Source organism: Acomys russatus, chromosome 16 (assembly GCF_903995435.1).
Source record: "Acomys russatus chromosome 16, mAcoRus1.1, whole genome shotgun sequence".
Lineage (NCBI taxonomy): Eukaryota > Metazoa > Chordata > Mammalia > Rodentia > Muridae > Acomys > Acomys russatus.
This window is the reverse complement of record NC_067152.1, coordinates 10568619-10589887: the sequence shown is the minus strand read 5'-3', so window position 1 is coordinate 10589887 and position 21269 is coordinate 10568619. Positions and strand designations below refer to the sequence as shown.

Here is a 21269-nt window from a genome sequence, read left to right as displayed (position 1 = left end):
TTACCCACTGAGCCATCCCACCAGCCCTCTGTTCTCCAGCTTTTAAAGGTCTTATACTAAATGAAAACCAGTCTTTATAATGTCTATTGTTAGACTGGCTAAGTAGGTACAGACTTCTGAAAAGGTGTCTTTAATATACTCATTACTTTTAGATGACGTGAAACATACAAACTGAAGGCTGCAGGAAACGTGGGACTTACCTTAATTATCTGAGTAAGGGTCTGGGACGATGACTCTGCCACCAGAGCTAACAAAAGACATCTGTGCAACTCTCTAATGCTGGATGCAATCGTGACAGAGAAGGGAGTGAAAGCCCTTTTGTGGTCACTGGTGTCTTCGGCAACAGAAAGAAACTGCTTTGAGCCTTCCAAGATGGCAGACAAGACTTGAAGAGCGCAGGCGCGAGTCTGGAATGTCAAGATGATTCACATGCATTGGCTAGAAGCTGGGACCAGGCTCCCTTCTTCCTATGCAGACTCATTCTCCAAGTATTCAGGGAACACTTAGAAGAATGAAGGAAGTATCAGGCACTGCGGGTGGCTATGAGGTAGGCCACGTGCGCTACATACATGTACGGCTATCCTACGTGCTACCACAGCACACAGATCTGAAGTCCTAGGCGGGGGAAGGATTAGAGATTAGACACCTACACATCTAAGCATGAGGCTGATGAAGAGAGAAGCAACAGCACCTAGGGTAGAGAGACACAAACGCTCTTCAACTAGCTGCTTACATCTGAGTGAGCACGCGCGCGTGTGTGTACGCGCGCACATTAAGAATGGTAACTTAATGTTTGCAAGCACTTGGGGGTAGGAACTAAAGAATGTAAGTTGTATGTGTGTATCTGCTCATGTGTATACACATATGTGCATATGCATGTGGAGGCCAGAGGCATCTACCTCAGTTGCTCTCCACTTCATTTTTGGAGAAGAGGCCTCTCCGCGGAGCCTGGAGCTCCCTGACTTGGCTAGGCTGGCCAGCAAGCCCTGGGGAATCTACCTGTCTCCACCCCAGCTTTTTTATGGGTGTGCTAGACATCTGAACTCACTTCCTCAGTGTACAAGAAGTATTCTGGACACTGAGCCATCTCACAGACCCTACACATAACTTTATGGATGGAAAGGGGGGAAAATCCATCTTTGTCATGGGTTGCTGTTTATTAAGGAAAAGTCAGTTACGGAGGATTGTGAGCTAGCTGCCGGGTGGATCCCGCTGAGAACTGAACCTCTGGAAGCAGTCAGTGCTCTTAGCCAGAAAGCCACCACCCTAACTACAGAGACTATAATTAGCTACCCAAATGATTATGGGATGTTCCAATCTACTGTGGATTACGTTACCTTTTAGAAAGAACCCTTAAAAATAAGGAAAATACGTGGTAGGCTTATTAAAATGCTGCCTTTCAGTGGGTAGCTGGGCTTCCTAAGGAAAGCCAGGAGCTGCTCAGGGTGACTTTTTAGTACTCACTGCTGGAAGGCTGGAAACAACTCCTTTCCTTCCTGGCTAAGAGCTAGTTTAACAAGGAACAGAGGGGAATACACAGATCTAAACAGAGGCAAACCACTCCAGCTGCCACGGGGTAGTTGCCGATGCCATTGCTTTTTCTTCCCAGAAATTGCCTTTTCTCATTAAAATATGTAACTCACTCATGACTTCTTAAGATACGGGAGAATTTTTTAGGACTTTATTTTACACAGCACTATCTTGTGCTTCCACAAAACACTACAGGTTCTTCGCTAGCTTTGGAGCCTTCCCGACCATTCCATTCCATGGAGCTAAGCCACTCCTGAGTTGTTCCTGTTAGAAACACCACAGCTTCAGTGGGCCTTATGGGAGACACAGACGTTACGGCTCAGTGTGCTCCGACTTCAAGCAAGCCCTGGTCATAAGATGTCATCTTTATGTGTGGTCCACAGAAGCCCGTCCTCTCTTCATTTCCTGCCTATTAAGGTTGTCAGGACCTGGGCTGGTATTAGTGAGATCAGAATTCAGAACGGATCTGACAGGGCAAAGGGGGAAAGGACATAAAACGTGTCCTCTTTCCACAGGGCTGTGGTTCGGCACCTTACCTTTGGAGACGGGTCCTTTAATGTGAGCGTCATTAAGGACACTGACTGTGGGCTTCCAAGCTCAGGCGTGTCAGGGACAAAGGCTGACCAGTAGCCATACAGCACTTTCTTTTCTATTGATTTGATAGTAGAAAGAAAACAAGCCAATGCCCCTTGGCGGACCTTGGCTTGGTACGACCTATCATTGTGAGAAGAAAAAAAGTATTAGAAGTTTTTGGAAAGGCGATGGAAAGGCTGTTTATTCCAGCCAGCTCAAATGATTTGAGGAATTACGCATCTTGCCTACCCCTAAGGATACTACCATCCCTTTCAAGTATGACCAAAGCATGTCAGGCAGTTTTGCTATAAGCGATTAAGGTGATTGGAAAACAAGCAAGGCGAGAGTAAGAGAAGCAGCATTTTGATCAGGAGCTGGAGCCAGACAAGAGACAGTGCTGAGTGTCCATGCATGTGCTCAATGGGCATCCCCTGACTGGCCTCCTGGGGGCCACAGGGCTTGAGGTGGCCAACACAGACACACACACATGCAGACACACACACACACACACACACACAGACACACACATACACAGACACACACACCCAGACACACAGACACACACACCCAGACACACAGACACACACACCCAGACACACAGACACACACATACATAGACACACACACGCAGACACACACACACAGACACACACACACAGACGCACACATACATACACAGACACACAGACACACACATACATACACAGACACACACACACAGACACACAGACGCACACATACATACAAAGACGCACACATACATACACAGACACACACACACACACACACACACACACAGACAGACACACACACACACAGACAGACACACACATACACACACAGACACCAGTGACAGATGGCTCATGAAAGAACTATAGCACACTTTACATGACATTAGGACAAAGAGAGCCTACGTCAGAATGGAGGTGTCAGACAAGCTTCTCAGAAAATATGACTTGTGACCTCATTTCAAAGAGGACGAATGGTTAACAAGATGAAAAGGCTAGAAAGAAGCAATCATATCGGCAGATCCAGCGAGTGGCCACAAATCAAAGTGACGCAAAGTCCCACAAGAAAGAGACTTTCAAGGTCAATGCCACATAGCAGACGGGTTCTGAAAGTCACATGCAACTACAAGTGGCAGGCGGAGCATTGTAACAAAAACTGCTACCTCAATTTACTCTGCATGCCTCCTTCCGCATCCGAGTAGTCCGACTCACTGCTGCTGACTCTTTTCCAGCCGGAGGCGGTGAAGGGCGAGGGGACCTCTCTGCCTGTATCTGCAGGCAAGCTCTGGGAGCCCCGCGGGGAGGAGCACCAAGTGTTCTGGCCACACGTGTTTACCCTGCCCATGCTGAGGCCGGGGCCTGCTTCCACTTCACTGCTGGATTCCTCCTCCTCCTCTTTCTCTCCTTGCTGGGTTTTCTTTTGTTTTACTTTGTGTTTTTTCTTTTTATTCTGATTTTTGGAGCAAACAAAGACATAAAACATACATACATATACACACACATGTACATATATACTTACATTTATACACACCCACATATACATTATGAAAGTCATTCCAAAACTACTTATTTTGCTTGGTTGTTTTTCTGTTGTTGTTGGTTTTCCTAGACAGGGTTTTCTCTGTGTTAGCCTTGACTGTCCTGAAGTTGCTTTGTAGACCAGGCTGGTCTCGAACTCACAATGACTCGCCCGCCTCTGCCTCCCAAGTGCTGGGATTAAAGGCCTGTGCCACCACAGCCGGCCCTTCAAAACTACTTTTAACTGAAATAGTTGGCGCTTTTCATTTGAAAGTGACTGCAGGCATTCACATATGAAGTATGAAAAAAAAAAAAAGGCAAAAAGAGGGCCAGAGCAGAGTAGCAGGGCGTGCCAGGCATGATGTTTGATGCATGATGCCCAGATGGGCCATCTGTGTGCTTCAGTCTCCAAGGGAACTGAGGGAGAAAGACAGCTTTCTAGGAAGGCTGGGAAATGTGACTGGAGCATCGCTGAGACAGAGACCTGACAGACAGGCAGGCTTCAGAGGCTCTTGAGAAGAATTGCCTCCATTATGACCCAAAGGCTAACTGCAGCCTGCTTCTATTACTTCCTGGAATGCAGCCATGCCCATCTGCTTCCACAGCGAATCCCCCCCCCCCCCTGCTCTTGCACTAGGGTACCTGTGACAGTTGGCCCTTTACAAAAAGAAGTGCATTGGATCTTCTTGCATTTGAGAGGCCTGGGGATGAGCCTCCACCTCGTTGAATATAAAGCAGACATTTGCTGTAACAGTTACACTGTCCAGACCTTGCAGAAGCACAGGGCACTCTAACTGGTCTCCTCAGCAATCTGATCTATTTGAAATTTCTGGATTAACTACACTAACCTGAAAACAAATTCTTAGTGGCCTTTTGAGGCAGTCAGCACACACAGCACACAGAGACAGCACACACCGCGACACAGCGAGCACACAAATGCTCCGCAGCTGAAATCTCAGTGGACTAACACGTACCGCAGATGGTCGGGCCGCACTGGATTCTGGCTGCTGGGGCTTGGGCGGCGATCGCCCGTCGTACTGAGGAAGTGGAGTTGGGTAGAGCACCGTGGGCATCTCTATGTTTAATCCAGGGAGTCCATGAAACATGGCTTTCTAACAGTGAAAAGAAAGGAAAAACAAATACCACATAAATCCTAACTCAACCAGCACGTTCTCATCAGAACTCAAGCAGACCAATGTTGAAAAACTATTACAGGGACTTGAGAAATTTCTGATGGGGTTGAGGACCAAACAGTTTAGTTTTACAATTAAGCTTAGTTGTTTAGGGGTTAAGTTGTTTTTAGGTCTAAATAGAGGTTTTTAGGTTGATAGAAATGAGATATGATAGATATTGATTTACCCTCAGAATGGTAGACACATCAAGACAGCAAAGATGTTTTCTTCAAGGTTGCCAAATACAAATAGGCAAAATGCTATGAATGTAATATTTATACAATTCCTAATTGTTTCGTGGTCCTTTCTATATGTAGTTTATTGTATATGTGTGTAATAATATAAATGTATATGTAAAAGTAAACAAACAAAAACAAACTATTACAGGCCAGGTGTGGTGGTGCACACTTTTAATCCCAGCACTTAGGGATGCAGAGGCCATCAGATCTCTGTGAGTTCGAGGCCAGCCTGTTCTACAGAGTGAGTCCAGGACAGCCAGGGCTACACAGAGAAACCCTGTCTCGAGAAAGAAAAGAAAACGAAACTATGGCAGAATACCCATAGTTATGGCAGAGCAGATACCCAAGGAGAGATCTGAAAGGTGAACTTGATCTCATCTACGCCCACCCTGAGTCCCACCCTGGCGTGCTGACCTCATTGGATTTCTGAAGCTAAGCAGGGTTGGGTGTGGTAAGCACTATGATGGCAGAAGAGCTGAATCTTATGTACATGTAGCTAGGTCTGCACTGGCCACACCAGATTAGGCTTAGTTTTAGTACACTGTAATTTTTGTTTCTTAAATCACTTTTATCCAAGTTACTTTTATTAATCACAAATTGATTAAAACAACTTTTTTTCTTCTTCAGTACAGGGTCTCTCAGTGTTAGCTTTGGTTGTCCTGGACTCACTTTGTAGACCTGGCCTCGAACTCACAGTGATCTGCCTGCCTCTGCCTCCTGAGTGCTGGGATTCAAGGCATGCACCACCATGCCTGGCTTAATTTATTATTATTTTAAGCCCCAATATTTTATTACTTTTTAGATTTATTTGTGTGCATGAGTGGTCTGCTTGTACGTATGTGGACCATGTGGGTACCTGGTGCCTGTGCAGGTCAGAAGAGGGGGCTGGATCCCCTGGAACTGGAGTTGTGAATGGCTGTGAGCCGCCATGTACATGCTGGATCCTTTGTGAAAGGAACAAGTACTCTTAACCACTGAGTCATCTCTCCAGCCCCTAATTTATCATTTTTATTTATTCACCTATTTCAATATCTGTCTGTTTCTATTTGGGGCTGAAGAGAAAATAACTAAAGCACTGGTCACAAAGCAGGACTGTCACAGACGGCTTTGACCTGAGGTGAGGACTGAGCCTCTGACTCTTCCTGGGTGAGCTGAAGGATGCGGGATCTCAGGGTGACTCGACTTTCCCAGTGTGCAGGCTCAGAAGCTAACAACAGCGCCTACGGCATCTTCAGTACAAACCGGTAAAGAAGGCTCAAGATAATGGATAATTAAATTATCTACAGATCATAACTCACCACTGATTCCTTTCTGAGGTTCAAAAGTAATTCTTAAACCTTTGAAACATTTTCTTGATTGCGGTTGCTCTCGGCTCTTAATTTTAACTAAGTATGCCTGGATATGGACATTTTACTCTGCTCTTAAAACCCATATGAGAAAACCCTGTCTCAAACAAAACAAAACAAAAAACAAACAAACAAACAAAAAACCCACAAAAAAACCCCAGAAGGACAAACAAACAACAACAACACAAACCCACCTGAGAACTTCTTATACGTCACAGTGAGGTGAGGGGATATAGGATGGCCTCCACACTTGAGGTGTGAAACAGGAAGCGAGGAGCCAAGGTGAGGACTTGCCTTACCTTTAGCACAGCGAGCAGTGCTCCCAGGTGCTCGGCCTGCGTCAGTCTCATCTTTCCACCATTGAGAAGTGACTGCATGCCTTTCAGTGCGTTCTGTAACAACTGAGGGTGGGGGAGGCAGAGATGCAAATTAGAAGGGAGAATAAAACCTAGCTCCTCAGGGACCAACTCTATAGCAGTTACAACGAAAGAGAGAAAAGTCTTCTGGCTGGGTGACGAACATCTTTTGGAGCACACAGCAGAGATGAGAAGCCAGGGAACAGACCCGATGAGCCCCCTGGGCAGCCTTCCAGAAGCGTTCTGCTACTGAGCACTCTTGTTATAAACAGTTACAAACCAGCAAGTAAAAATGAGAGGAAGAAAGGGGAGGCCATGGAAACGGTGCATGGGGCCTGTGAGATGGCTCAGCATGTACAGGCACCTGCTGCCAAGCCTGACGACCTGGGTTCAGTTCCCAGGCACACGTGGTGGAAGGAAAGAATCAACTTCTCCAACGTATTCTCTGTCCTCCACACAAGGGCTATGGCATGCCCACATGCTCTCCCACACATGACATAAAAGAGCAGAGAGGAGAAGAGAATCTGTAAGAAAACACCCAGAGAGGCTCATAAAGGCACGGGGGTGGGGGTGGGGGTGGGTAGGGGTGGGAGGGCAGTCCTGATGACTGACTTCTTAGCTCAGTAACCCCATTTCCAGGGGTCTGTCCTTCAGATACTCCACACAGGGGAGGTTGTAAACTGTAGACATGTTGAAATAGTGGGAAAAGCTAATTTTCATGAATTGTGGCTACAACAATTACACAAGAAGCTAATACTTGCTAAATGAGGAAGTCAACAGCGACACGACTCTGTCACATTCTTTATATTGTGCACGGCCTAGGAGCCCGGCAATACGGTTTTACCACTCCAGTTTTAGGGCAGAGCACAGAGGCACCAGGCATAATCTGCCCAAGTTATTCCATCTGTAGCCACTAGAAACCGTGACATAAATAAATATGAACTAGAAAGGTATTCAAGAGTCATTAAAACTTTAAAAGATGGGAGGGCTGTAAAACAGTACCTCAAATGATAAAAGAGCTTAGAAAGCCGAGGACCCACAGAATGAATTATTTGGTATGAGCTGCATACCAAAAATAACTTTTACTATCTCGGATCTATAATGTTTGAAATGTATGCTTCTTAACTTAAAATATGCTCATATCATCATATGTGTCATTAAAAATATTATTGAGCATTTGTTTTTAAATGCTAAGATCAGTCATAATCATTGTAAAGTTTTTAGACTCAGGAGAAAAAAAGGACAAACAGAACTCGGTGCAAACCAAAGCAAGCAAAACCAATCCTTATCATTTGAGTCCAAAGGTGTGGTTTCAGGGCTGTTGTTGTACAGACATTGTGTACACACACACACACACACACACACACACACACACACACACACACACAGAGCTATCTATCTCCTAGACCAAACAAATATAGGAGTCAAATCACCTACCATGCAAAATGTTATATCATCCATATCAGACGATTTTGGAGCCTGCAAAATGGTCAAGAAAGCTTGGAAGCAGACGTGCTGGTAGGACTCCTCCAAGTACGGCTGCCCTGGCACACTAAAACACACGAGTAGAAAATGACTCAAGCAGTCTCTCTGAGGCGGGGCTTCTAGACAAGCAAGCAATAACGAGAGCAACGCAGACTGCCGGGTCTGGAACACACTTTGGCGGGTTAGCGACTGCAGGACTGGCACAGGCTTGAACACACATGGAGGAGGAAGAGAAATTTCTACAGAAAACATTATGAAGTGTAGCGCAGGTGGTGCGGAGAAGAAACAATCTTTTTTGGTTCTTCCCTTTGGTCATAAGGAGGGAAATAAAGCAGATTCCTACAGAATGAGAGTGTGACTGAGTCCGCCTTCCCAGGCCCTGGACAGCACAGTGCTAGCCAGAGACAAGGTCAAGTTTGTGCTGCCTGTATGCTATTGCATACTACAGACCCGCTCCATCTTCTTAAAGAAGAAACTGGACTTAACGTTCACAGGGATATTCTTTCTAAAGGAATATGAAACTCACATACTGCATGCCTCTCGCTTCTAGCATGCATTTCTCCCTTAGTTTCTTGATAGACCTTTTTTTTTTTTCTTCCCAGAGACAGGATTTCTCTGTGTATCCTTGGTTGTCCTGGAGTAACTTTGTAGACCAGGCTGGCCTCAAACTCACAGCTATCCACCTGCCTCTGTCTCCTGAGTGCTGGGATTAAAGGCATGTGCTAGCATCGCCCAGATTTCCACCCCCCTCCCCCAGATTTCTTGATAGACCTTCTTGAATTAAAAACAAACCATACAAGCCAACCTTGTTAAATGGCATGGGGAATGTAAACTAGGTCCTTTTTCTTTTTGTTTATTGTAGCCTGGAGCCCAAGCCGGCCTGGGACTTGCTATGTAGGACAGCCTGAAGCTAAGGAGCCTCCTGCCTCAGCCTCCTGAGCGCGGGCATCACAGGCATGCGTTGCAGGGGGTAGCTTAAGCTACGCTAGTTTTCTAAGTTGGCTCTGGCTTCAGGCAGTGAGAGCAGTATGCAAAGGGCCCAGGGCGGTCCTATTGTCTGTCCACTACTGGGAAACCTGGTTGGCCCCACGTACCTGAGACATAAGTTAGCCATACAATGCACTGCGGCTCTCCTGACTTCAGGGTCAGAGTGAGTCAAGTCACTCAACTTCACCAAGAGGCCACTTTTGCCTAGCAAGTCCGGGAGGTACTGAAACAAAACAGCAACCGTGAGGGGTCTAAGAGCAGCTCTGGGAAGACTGCGTTTGTTAGACAGTATTTTCTTAACTAAGAGGCAGTTAAATACAAAAACCAAACCAAACCAAAACAAAAATCTCAAAAAAGAAAACAAACAAAAAAAAAAAAACAAACCCCAAGCTACCAGGTAAACCGTTCAATGGCTACCAAACATGCGCAGAAATAAGCAGCAAGAGGCATTACTAGGTAGTTGCTGAGAGTCTTTAGTCTTGGCTGTGTGGACAAAGGGTGCTGATGACAGCGATGGCCATCGGTTAACAGAGTGCCACGCACTGTCTCACTTCATCCTTAGAATAATTAACGCTCTTACACATGGTGAACAAGGCTCTGGGGGGGGGGGGGGGGGGAGGTTCATAAGAACTTCCCGAGGCTATCCATACAATTAGCGACTGGATGGATACTTGGAAACAGGGCACCTTGGCTCTCAAGTCTGGGCTACTAGCCTTTCAGAGGAAAGACAGAATAGTTTAAACTACCTGTCATAGTTAGCTTCAGTAGTCAACCGGACACAAACCTACAGTCCCCTGGGAAGCGGGGAACCTCAACTGAGGACTTTTCTCCATCAGGCTGGCCCCGGGGAAATGTCTGTGGGGCATTTTCTTAATTGCTAACTGATGTAGGGGGTCCCAGCCCGCTGTGGGTGTCCACCATCCCTAGGCCTAGGCTGTTGGGCCTGCGCTGTATGAAAAGCTAGCTGAGTAAGCCGAAGCAAGCTAGTAAGCAGCATTTCTCCATGGTTTCCTCTACAGTTCCTGGCTGCTCGATGGTCGGTTAGATGCTGCAAATTGATATAAGCCCAGTCTTCCCCAAGTTGCTTTTGGTCACGGTGTATATCACAGGACACAACCTAAGACATTACCTTTTGACATTTTGAGCCATTGCAGTAAAGCAGAGCTGCCAGGGCTTGAAGAATTTCCATGTGTGTCCAAGAGCTACACTGCTCAATAGCTGAGATTGTATAGGTCAACAGGAAATCCAAGTTCTGCTCATCCACAACCACCTGCCAAGAAAGGAAAGAACCGAGATGCTCTAACTTAAGAGAGAGCATGCTCATCTTTTTTTTTAATTTTTAACCAAAGCATCGGGGCTCTAAGGTTTGCAAGCTTAATCAAGATACGGGGAGACCTTCCCCTTGCTGCAGGGTCTCCGCCTCTTCTGCCCCTTAGATCTCTGCAGAGTAGAACCTGGTAGTCCCTGTAACTTTTCCTGGAATTACTCAGAAACTGGCAGCTATAATACAAGATTCAATACACTGAAATGTTTTAATTCAATTTAATTGACTTATACACAGTAATTACTCAACTAATATACAGCAAAGAAACATATCTGCTAAATACATACTATGAATCTGTCATGATGTGAGGAATACACCAATAAGATATGACACATTCCTGTTCCCCCAGAGTTTATAATCCTCCTGAAAATGAGTGGGCTAACCGAAAGTCTATTTATAGACATTCAAGTCCGTATACAATATCATCAAACGCTAGAAAGCTGGCTGTGGGCTGCAGGTGCCACAAGTGATAGGAAGTTTTCCAACTGTCAGTGACACAAAAATGAAGCACGTGACAGCAGCAAAAATTCAGACGATACCCCACACCTGTCTGTGACATTCTAAGCCTGGAAACAACGTGAGCTCACCAAACACACACATCAGCACCCATCTCCTTCTGATGGCAGGGCTCTGGTTTGTGGGTGCCCCCTCTCTTGCAGTCCAGAGGATTCTGGCTGACACAATGCTAACTGGCAGTCAAACACTCATCGACTCAGGGACTCACCTAGGAGTTCTCACGGAAGGAGAACTACAAAACAGACCTTGACAGAAATAACTGTGGACTTTCATCCTGGGGCTCTCTGTTCCCAAGCTACTTTCGAGGTTTTTATGTAGATCACAAAAATAATAGTTTCGGGCGGGGGGGGGGGGAGGAGGAATATTGGTAGGAAAGAAATAAGGAATCCTGTAATTTTGTTCTGGGATATATCTTGGTCAATTCTATCTTCCATTGGAAAAAAAGGAAAGAAAGAAAGAAAGAAAAACCCAAACACCAAAAATCTAAGATGTTGGTTTATTGAATCAAACATAAAGGAATATTTCTCATAAGCAAAAGTCTAGAATGTCTCAGAATATATAATTGGTCAGTTATATTTGGATTTGATGATGTACTCTTATTAAGCATAGCTGGCAGTGAACCCATGGCCTCATGTGTGCCAGGGGGCCAAGGCTCCACCATTCACTGAGTTACATTCCCGGCTCAAGACATTTTGCTTTCCCAAGTTTTTCAAAAGATTCGAATACTGACCTCAGCGTGGTAGCAAACATCTGTAATCCTAGCACTTTACAGGTGAACAAAAAGACGAGAAGGTTAAGGAAAATCTTTCTCATGCCAACCTGAGCTAAGATCCTATCTCAAAAAAAAAAAAAAAAAAAAGACGAGCCTACCATATCTACCACGGGGCGGTATTTCAAAGGCATTTATGTGTTCTCAGCATTCCCAATCTGAGCCCTAAGGTTACAGACAGAATTACCTGTAATCTGTTAAGTAAGTGATGGATCAGCTGAGACACTTTGCTCACAAGGTGATTCTGATTAAGAGGCACCAGCTGACAAGCTCGCACAAGAAGACCACTGACATCCTATTTAAAAAAAAAAAAAAAAAGACAAAACAATGATAATGCACCTGTTAGCCAAGTGACCCCATCCAAACACAGTCAAGTGGGAAAAGTATAGTGAATGCTCCACACTCAGTGAGGAAAAATATCTGAGTGAAAGTTGAGACAGAAAGTAAGGGTTGGGGGAATGAAATAACAAAAATTAGGAGGCACTAAAAAGAAAGGAAAGAACTTTAACCATACAGTACTATTAAACAGCAATAGAAAGGCTTCTAGCATAGAAAAACACATGCTATAGCTAAGAACATCAAGTAACCCAGACATTCAATGCTGTTGAACAAATAACAAACACTTACATGATGACTCTTAGATAGAATTAGAAAATTACAAAATGTAGAAGGAATTTTAATTCAGAACATGGCTGCTCTGGCAAGAGACCACATCCAAAGACCTTCTGGGTCTGCGTGATCTGGCTGAAATGCAGACACGTTAGGTAGTGGTGGCATACGCCTTTAATCCCAGGAGACAGAGGCCAGCAGATATCTGAGTTCGAGGCCAGCCTGGTATAGAGGAAGGTTTCAAAAGCTTAGGTCCAGGCGTGGTGCTACACACTTTTAATCCCAAACAATGAAGGTGAAGTTAGCTTGTAGAAGGAAGCACCCAAGTTTGAAAGTGATGTCTAATTGAGTGGCAGACAAGTGATGAGTGAGAGAAAGATTTGACAGATTAGGATATGCCCAACTCTCAGGAGAAGAGAGAGGAAAGGGAAACAGCACCGAGGAGAGAGGCACTTTTACAGAGGGAGGTTAAAGAGAGAACAAGCCAGAGAATTCGGGAAGCCAGAAGATTAGAGCAGATGCTGGAGTTAGTCTGAGGCGAAGCAGAGCAATTCAGGTGCTGAGAGAGAAGCCAGATTAAATAAGTCAGCTGGGAGAGGAGTTGGAGGCAGAACAGCTGAATTGAATGAGCCAGCCATGAGTTCAGAACTAGGAAGGGTGAGCTTATTAAGCAGTAAGTCTCAGAGGCTGAAAACATTCTAGCCCTAGGTTAGATTGTATGGAGGCTAGAAGCTTCCAGGACTAGGCCTAGGTTAATTAGGTGGATAAAAGTTACTTTTACAACAACAACAAAAATAACAATATCCATGGATGACACCATCTACTGATGCTTACTGAATAAAAAGCCTCTGAACATCTGATATGTGTCAGGTAGTAGGCTAGGTCTTTTGACTCCAAAGGTGAGGCAACATTTCCCTGAATGGCAAACAATTTACAGTCTCCTGAGGGAGACAGAAAGATACACAAATCTTTCTCAAGGCTTGAAGACTGAATAGAGCTTTGCCAGGTAGACGAGTACTCAAAAAACAAGTAATGTGGAGCGTGAGATGCCTTGGAGACGTGATGTCGTCAGGTGCTTGAACAGCAGCAAGTCCCAAAGACTGTGCCCAGGGGCTAAGAGGAGAAATAAGAGAGAAAACTAGGAAGGCACAGATTTGTTGTTGTTGTACAAAATATCAAACTATATAAATAAAAGTTCCCCTAACTTCAGTCTTAATTCCTCTTCGCTCCCTTTGGTGAGCTCTTCTGGATTTCCCCCCCCCCCCCCCCTTCGTATATAAATTTATTTAGTTTAAAAATCCTTCTCCCTCCTTGAGTTCCATATTTGTCTCTTACTGTACGGATGGATTGTTTTATTAGGCAGCTTGTTTCGGTCATTTTCAAATATACACTGAAAATATCTGATTAGGCTTACACTTTTATGGGTTCTTTGTCTTTTTTTTTTTTTTTTTAATTAACTAAATAGTAGATTCTGGCAACATAAGCAAGAGTAGTCTGGAAAGGGGCTAGCCTGAAGAAAGACCAGTGAAGAGACCAGGGGAATTGTCCAGCCAAGAATTATTTTTGCCTAAGTCACAGACAATGGGAATAGAGAAGAGAGAGTGAACCGAAAAAAACATGTTTGAGACCGACTCTGAAGACCTGCAATCCGACAGGCTCCAGCACAAAGAAAACAAACAAAAAAACAAAAACAAAAAACAAACGTGCGCGCGCCTTGTGTGTATTTAGGGTTTCGAAGGGTAGAATGAATTGGGGATGGGAGTGTGGGAGACAACGTAGTCATCTTTTTGAGCTATCAAATGTGAGGTGCTTGTGGGTAGGGCTGGCTCAAGGATTCTGGAAATCAGGGATAGAAGAGGTCTGATGTGTATGAATAAAATTACTATGACGGTAGAAATGGGAGGCAAAGGAGAGCTAGTACGAAAACGACAGAAAATAGATTCCCCACAGCAAACTTGGGCTCCAGTTCTAACTCTGCCATCTGCCAAACCAGTCCTGCTGGATCTTTGTGAGCTTCAGTGTATTCATCAGCGAAACCAACTAAAACCATTCTCATCCCGACATTCCTGGAATCGTTTTTCCAGGGATGGCAACTGAGGGCGTTAGCGCAGAAGCCTTTGAAAGATGCTAGCTTGCCAGCTTTCAGAAAGATGGAGGGCAGAGAATACGGCACGGGTGGAGGGAGAAAGCCAGGCTGGAACTAAGTCATCCGGGATACGGGTGAGACCCGGAGGGGCGGGAGGGAGGAACCAGCGGTTGACCGGGAAGGGTGAGGCGCGCCGCCTACCTCGGGGGTCACGCCGCCGCCGTCGCTGTAGTTCTCGGAGATGAGCTGGTCGAAGAGCAGGTGGATCTCCATGCGGGACACAGTGCTGTCATCCGGCTGCAGCGCCCGCAGCCTGGCAGACAAGCGGCGGAACCCATCGTCCAGCTCGGGCGATAGCTCCCGCGGGGCCTCTCGCGGCTGCCCACAAGGAAGCGAGGCGGCGACTTGCACCGCCGCCATTTTTTCCTACATAAGAGAGTTCGGAAATACTTCCGGGGCACCGTTTGGGGCAGGGCCTCGTTGTAGGCTCTAGTTCCGGAAAGGCTTTTATTTGCACTACGGATTGCAAGACAGGGGTGTGGTTAGGGTGTCCTTCAGCGAGGTATCCTGTAAAAGGTGGCAGAAGTAAGGCTTGGAAACTTCACTTACCCACCCCTGTTTATCCTCTCAGAATGTTGGCAGGGCTAACGTTGCTAGAGTTTAAGATTCTGGCTGGAATTGGAGAGCACTCTTATAGATGTGACATCCATCCTTCTATTCTTATATACTGTAAAAGGCCTTGGTTTCCTCCTTACCACCAGCCACAAAAGTCCCACTACCTAGAGAGATAAACTGGTTACCCTAGCAGTGGTGCTTCTTGCTTAGCACCAAGAGTAATTGAAGCCGTACCTAGGACATATGGAAATATTGCGCCGAGCTTGAAGGATGTGTAAGGCCTGGTTCTTACCACAACAGACGTATGAAGAGACTGTGTCAACAGTCTGGGTTTAACAACATGGATGACCCACAGAAAGACTGAATGGCCTTGGTATTAAAGAGTATATTGGTGCTAAGCTGTGAGTTTCCAGTCTCAGGGTAGGAGGTGGGCGTGTAGGGTCTGTACTGCCGTGTAACTCATGCCAGGGTCTTCCTGGGAACTCTTATATATATTTTTTTTTCCCTTCAGTTGGTGATGACCGTAGAATAGGTACGTTCATTTTCTTGGTGGACCCACATTGCCACCCACAAGGATATATGCTATCAGAACTCAAGATATTGGCATTAGGAGCCTTTCCACTGTTGGAAACAGTTTAAAGGAAGGAATGTTGTTGTTGCTGCTGTTGTTGATGGTGTTGTCATTTGGGGGTGCACTATTTCATAAGTTTAAGGTTATGCTTGGGTGGATCATCGTGACAACAGGAGGGTTTGGTTGAGGTCGCTCACCTAAAGCAACCAGGAAGCAGCAAGGAACAAGGCAGGCCCAGGACAAAACTCCCCAGTTATCTACCTACTCTAGCAAGGCCCCTCCTTCCCAAACAGTGCCATCAGCTATAGACCAAATCACCCTCCACATATGAGTCTGTGGGAGACGTGCCATAGTCAAACCATAACAACCTCCAAAAAAGGAACCCAAGTAGTGTGGAGACTTTTACTGTGTTGTTTATTAAAAGAAACACGTTGTTCCTCCTCCACTGTGCTCCTTGTAATCTCCGTCCATGGCCTCCATCTTCAACTATTTCTTGGTCAGAGAACTCCAACAGGCACATTTTTTTCACCCCAGGTAGAAGCTACAGGAAGAGATGAGCAGTTATTAGAGAAGATGGCCCTTGAGACAATTCTTTGTTGGAGAAATGGATATAAGAATTACACATGAGAATGTGTTTGGGATAGCTGGCTACCCAGAATGCAATGAGAAACAGCAGTTCTTGATTCTAGAAATCCATAACACCATCAAGAAGCCAGCAAGCACTACAGGTATAGTTTGGGCTTGTTTTGCTTTTGTTGTTTGGGTTTTTGAGACAGGGTTTCTCTGTGTAGCCTTGGCTGTCCTGGACTCACTTTGTAGACCAGGCTGGCCTCAAACTCACAGTGATCCACCTGCCTCTGCCTCCCAAGTGCTGGGATTAAAGCTGAGCCACTGTTTGGGCTTGTTTTAATTTGATATATTAGTATTATTTGTGTATATGTGTATGTGCAGTCATGTGCATGCCATGGCACATGTAGAGGACAGAGGACAGCTTTTGAGAGCCAGTTCTCACCTTCCACCATGTGGATTCTAGGGACCAAACTCAGGTCACCAGTCTTGGCAACAGGAGCCTTTACCTATAGATAAATCTTGTTGGCCTGAATAGTTTGGTGTTTAAGAGTACATGCTAAATCTGCTAATACAATTTAACCGTATAAATTCAACTTAATTATGGTAGCTTTTTATTCTTTTAAAAAATTAATGGGTACTGAAAATTAGAAAGGTAAACATACAATAATATGAATCCCATCAGTTATTTTTCCAGAGAAAGGATGTGCTTATGATGTACATGTGGCAGCATACATCAAAGGACTAACATGATTATAATTACTAATTCCCAAGGGAATTAGTAAGGGTGTTCACATTTTAATATTCATTTTCAGCCATGTTAATGTTATAAAATAAATACCTTAAATGTACATTTACAGAGATTTCTCATAGAGGACCATATACGATGGACTACAGAGAAAGCAAAGATGGTTGGATGGGACTGAGGATAAGTACCGAGATTAAAAATTGTTGATTAACTAATTTTGAGTGAAATAGCTAAGAAACCAAATAGGTACAATATTTTGCTTGCTTGTTTGTTTGTTTTTAAGGTTTATTTATTTATTATGTACACAGTGTTCTATCTGCATGGACCCCCTGCAGGCCAGAAGAGGGCACCATATCTCATTATGGATGGTTGTGAGCCATCATGTGGTTGCTGGGAATTGAACTCAGGACCTTTGGAAGAGCAGCCAGTGCTCTTAACCTCTGAGCCACATCTCCAGCCCAGGATTTTGTTTTTAGATATATATTTGTGCATAGTTAAATATGCACCACAGTCACATTCAGACATCGTTTTGGAGTGATTTGGGTGATTTTTATCTTCTTGCTCAAATATGGTCTGACTTTTCTCCTGGGTAGACTGGGTTGGAAAATTGTTCTAAAGGTTTGGAAAGCACCATCCTGTGGTAGGTGCTTCTTTTTCATGGAGGAAAAAGGGAGGAGCTATAGGAAGATACATAGAGTTCCATCCTACCAACTTCTGGAAAGTCCCATGGGAGGTCAAATGTAGACCCTGCCTAGTCTGGGCAAGATTTGTAGGAATAGTAAGGGCCATGTGTTTTGTTGTTGTTGTTTTGTTTTGTTTTTACCTGTTGTTAGTTCATAATACAGACGTGACTGCACCCATTGCTGACACATTGCTCCCCTGGCTCACAGTCCCAGTCACCTTTGCAGAGCTCAACGCAGGTGCCTAAGTTAGAAAAGATCAGTTGAAAGCAAGCACGGTGGACCAAGGCAGGCCGGTCATCAGCAAGAGGCCAACCTGGACTACATAATGCATTTACCCTCTCACAGACAGACCACTGTGCTAGAGGTTCAAGTGCTGGGGATGACAGCCCTTGATTGAAGAGTAAATTTCACCAGCTTTCTTTCTTTTTCTTTTCTTTCTTTTAGCTCAATACGTAGTACCATTTGTAACTGTTTGTTTCTATTAAAAATGCATACAATTAATCACATTAAAGCAAGCCTACTTTGAGACAGATACAGAGATTGCATTTGTGGAAAGGACGGCAGAAGGTTGTTTAAATGAAAATACTTTCCCACACCACAGGACATGGAGCGGAGAAGGGGACACCCAGACTTGCTGGTTGTCTTGCAGTCTCTGTGAGGCTGTTCTCCCTAGTTTATAGTGTGATCCCTAAGTGGTTATGACACTGTTGTTGCTTTGAGGTGAGAAAGACCATTGCCCCTATTCACAGTAGTTTGGTCAATCATTAAGTATTTATGATGTTTTGCTATATATAAAGCAACCAGGAAGGGCAATGACATAAGAAGCACGTCTTAGAGTCTTCCAGTGCAAGTGAGACTTATCTTTAAGGTACTGGAAACAAAGCAGGGTTTCCCAAGTGTCCTGGAAGGTGGATCCAGGGGACTCAAAGGGCTCAGAGGAGGCACGACATTATTCTTGTTCACCAGAAAAAGTAAGCCTGGAAGTGCAGGAATATTCTCAAGGAAGAGTATGGAGATGGCGCGGGGGAGAGAAAGCAGGTGGAGTGCTGTGAGGAAAGATGCAAAAATTCACAAGGGGAAAATGTAGTAGGGCAGGACTCTGGGGATGCTGGTGTGTTACCTAGGAGACAGGGCTGCCGACCCAAGACGCTGAGATGGACACTTCCAGTCTTGTTTGTTGGACATACTATCTGCCTCTCTCTGTTCCCTGGAATATGAGGAGCGAAGAGGAATGGCAAGGAGAAGTCTGGGAAAGTTCGGGAGCGGGAGAAAGAAATGCTTCAGAGGGCAAGAAGCTCAGCAGGACCTGGGGATTTGGGATGCCAAGTAACAGGCTGAGGGAAGGAGGACACTTGGGAGGAGTCTCGGCTGCAAAAGCATAGACAGAACCAGGCTTCAACTAGTAAGCACATCAAAGAAGCAAGAGGGGGCGGGGAGGGGAGCTTTGGGGGAACTATTGCAGTGGCAGAGCAGTGGAGTAATCGGGGCTGGCCCCAGTGAGGCAACAGGAGGGCAAGGGAGATGCGAGCAGTGTTTCAAAAGCAGGCAGGTGACGGAGTGGGAAAGAGTGGGGAAGAGAGGGTCTGAGCTCTGTCTAAAGCCATTTAGGAGCTTACATTTCAGGAAAGCAGGGTGGGCGTGGGCTGGAGGAGGGCACACAGCTCCAGGGCTGCATAGGTGAGGCTTTACTACTGAGAAGAGTCGGGAACCTCATTCAGAGCACCTGAGGGGGATGTGTCAGGAGCTTGGCAAGGCTGAGCTCAAGAGAGGAATGGTCAGAGAATAAGCATACTCCTTTGAAGCCTACTGAGGTGAGGCGGCTTGTGTTTGTGATCCCGGCAGAGCAGGATGAAGTAGGGAGATCGCCATGAGTTTGGGCTCAGTCTGAGCTACACAGTCAGTTCCTGGACAGCTTGGGCTGCAGTATGAGACCTCCGCAAACAAGCAACAACAAACACCCTATGGCACCAAAACCCTTTTTGAGACTATGGTTGGTAAAGGACATGGAGATTGACCTGTGTTTAATATAATGACAGAGGTGTTTTCTGTAGACAGTTCAAGGAAGAAGCTGGTAGAGAGGAAGACGCTGGGGAGATGGAGAGTGGCTGTGATGAGCATGCAGCTGAGTCCAGTTAGGAGGTGACCCAGCAAAAGGAGAGAGAAAGAAGAAACAGAAGAGTGATTCTGTTCTGGAGAGCTAAGAGGTGACCATCAAGGAGGATTCTAAAGAGAACTTTCTTTCCTCTCTTTTCTCCTCACTTCCTGCATGCACTGGTTTTGGAGGTTCTACTCCAGAGGCGACTTCACTCAAGGAAGAATAATGCAACCATTTGCCCAGACTTACCTAAAAGCTGCAGCGGTCTCACTGCAGCCTGTAGCTCCTGCACCTCCAGGCTGAGGGTGACGAGGAGCACCAAGAAAAGGAAGGCGCCCAACTTCATGTTGCTGCTGGAGGATTTTGACTAACAAGCGGCGGGGCTGAGAGCTGCTAGAATTGCAGTTCTTTCCATCCACTGAGCCAGGATGCAAGGCCAGGGGCGGGTCTGCACATCCCGGAAGCCAAAGCCCCACCCAGAAACTGGCATTGCTAGAAACACACACGCCGCGTGTGTCTGGGTAGTGCCATGTTACCCAAGCCAGGTTCAGCCAAAGAACACCTTCCTCTTCTCCACATATCTAAAGCTGGAACGCTGGGGTGGGTTAGGAGCTCTCATTCATTTTCTTTTCTTTTTTTTTTAAATCTTTTTTTTATTAATTTATTCATATTACATCTCGATTGTTAGCCCTTCCCTGTTTCCTCCCATTCTTCCCTCCCTCCTATTTCTCCCCTTCTCCCCTCCCCTATGTCCGTGACCGAGGGAGACCTCCTCCCCCTATATATGCTCTCAGAATATCAAGTCTCTTCATTCATTTTCAACAAAATATTAGAGATCTACTCCGGGCCAGGAATGAGCTGGGATAAGGAATATGTCCTCAGGGAATTACAATCCAGGGTCTGAGTGTCAGCAAGGACACCATCAGCTTTTTCATGCCTCCCTTGCTGCTCTAGGACAATTGTTCTTGTCCCTGAGGACAGGGAGGGGCAATAAGAGTGGCCACCCATTGAGGAGACAGCAAGCCTCTGCCTTGATGTGATGATTTCTGCTGCTTGGAGCCTTCATCTTGGGGAACCCTAGCTGGCAATATCCATGTTAAACACCCGCAGGATGCCTCTCGGGCTGTACCACTGCTGTGGAACTTGGAACGGGGTGATAGTGGCAACCAGCCTAGGTGTGACCTTTCATTTCCTCCTTGTAGATGTGCCTACAAATCTAGATGAGTGAGTGAGTGTGTACTGAAAAGATATTATAATTTTGGGCTGGCTTTTCTAATCACTCACTGTAGCTATCAAATAAATGAGACAGAGACTTATAAGATTTATTAATAAGTTTTAGGCTCAATAACTGGGCAGATATGATCTATTTTAATCCTCTAAGCTAGTCTAGCTACTTCCCGGCCACACGTCCTGAGTTACTTGCCATATTGGTCCTGTCTGGGCTGTTTCTGCTCCATCAGGTCAGTTCTTAA

The 21269-nt window shown here is 45.5% G+C and overlaps 2 protein-coding genes across 2 annotated transcripts in view; both read right to left on the bottom strand.

Annotated features, from left to right (window-relative positions):
• The window catches only part of Heatr6 (HEAT repeat containing 6), a 29236-nt gene extending 14279 nt beyond the window's left edge, over positions 1-14957 (bottom strand). Inside the window, exons 1-10 of the mRNA XM_051158155.1 lie at positions 14720-14957; positions 12011-12118; positions 10344-10484; positions 9322-9437; positions 8180-8294; positions 6686-6787; positions 4604-4741; positions 3275-3561; positions 2067-2244; positions 201-407 (exon numbers count right to left, since the gene is read on the bottom strand). Coding sequence (XP_051014112.1) covers positions 201-407; positions 2067-2244; positions 3275-3561; positions 4604-4741; positions 6686-6787; positions 8180-8294; positions 9322-9437; positions 10344-10484; positions 12011-12118; positions 14720-14938 — 1611 coding nt within the window. The 5' untranslated portion in view covers positions 14939-14957. The remainder of the gene's footprint in view (positions 1-200; positions 408-2066; positions 2245-3274; positions 3562-4603; positions 4742-6685; positions 6788-8179; positions 8295-9321; positions 9438-10343; positions 10485-12010; positions 12119-14719) is intronic.
• A 1276-nt stretch (positions 14958-16233) lies between these two features.
• On the bottom strand, positions 16234-20287 carry LOC127200082 (protein Wfdc21-like). Its single transcript, XM_051158154.1, has 3 exons — positions 20047-20287; positions 17843-17943; positions 16234-16245 (listed from the first exon to the last, which is right to left on the bottom strand). The coding sequence occupies exons 1-2, from the start codon at positions 20141-20143 to the stop codon at positions 17849-17851; spliced, it is 192 nt and encodes a 63-aa protein (XP_051014111.1). The 5' UTR covers positions 20144-20287; the 3' UTR covers positions 16234-16245; positions 17843-17848.
• Positions 20288-21269: the final 982 nt, after the last annotated feature.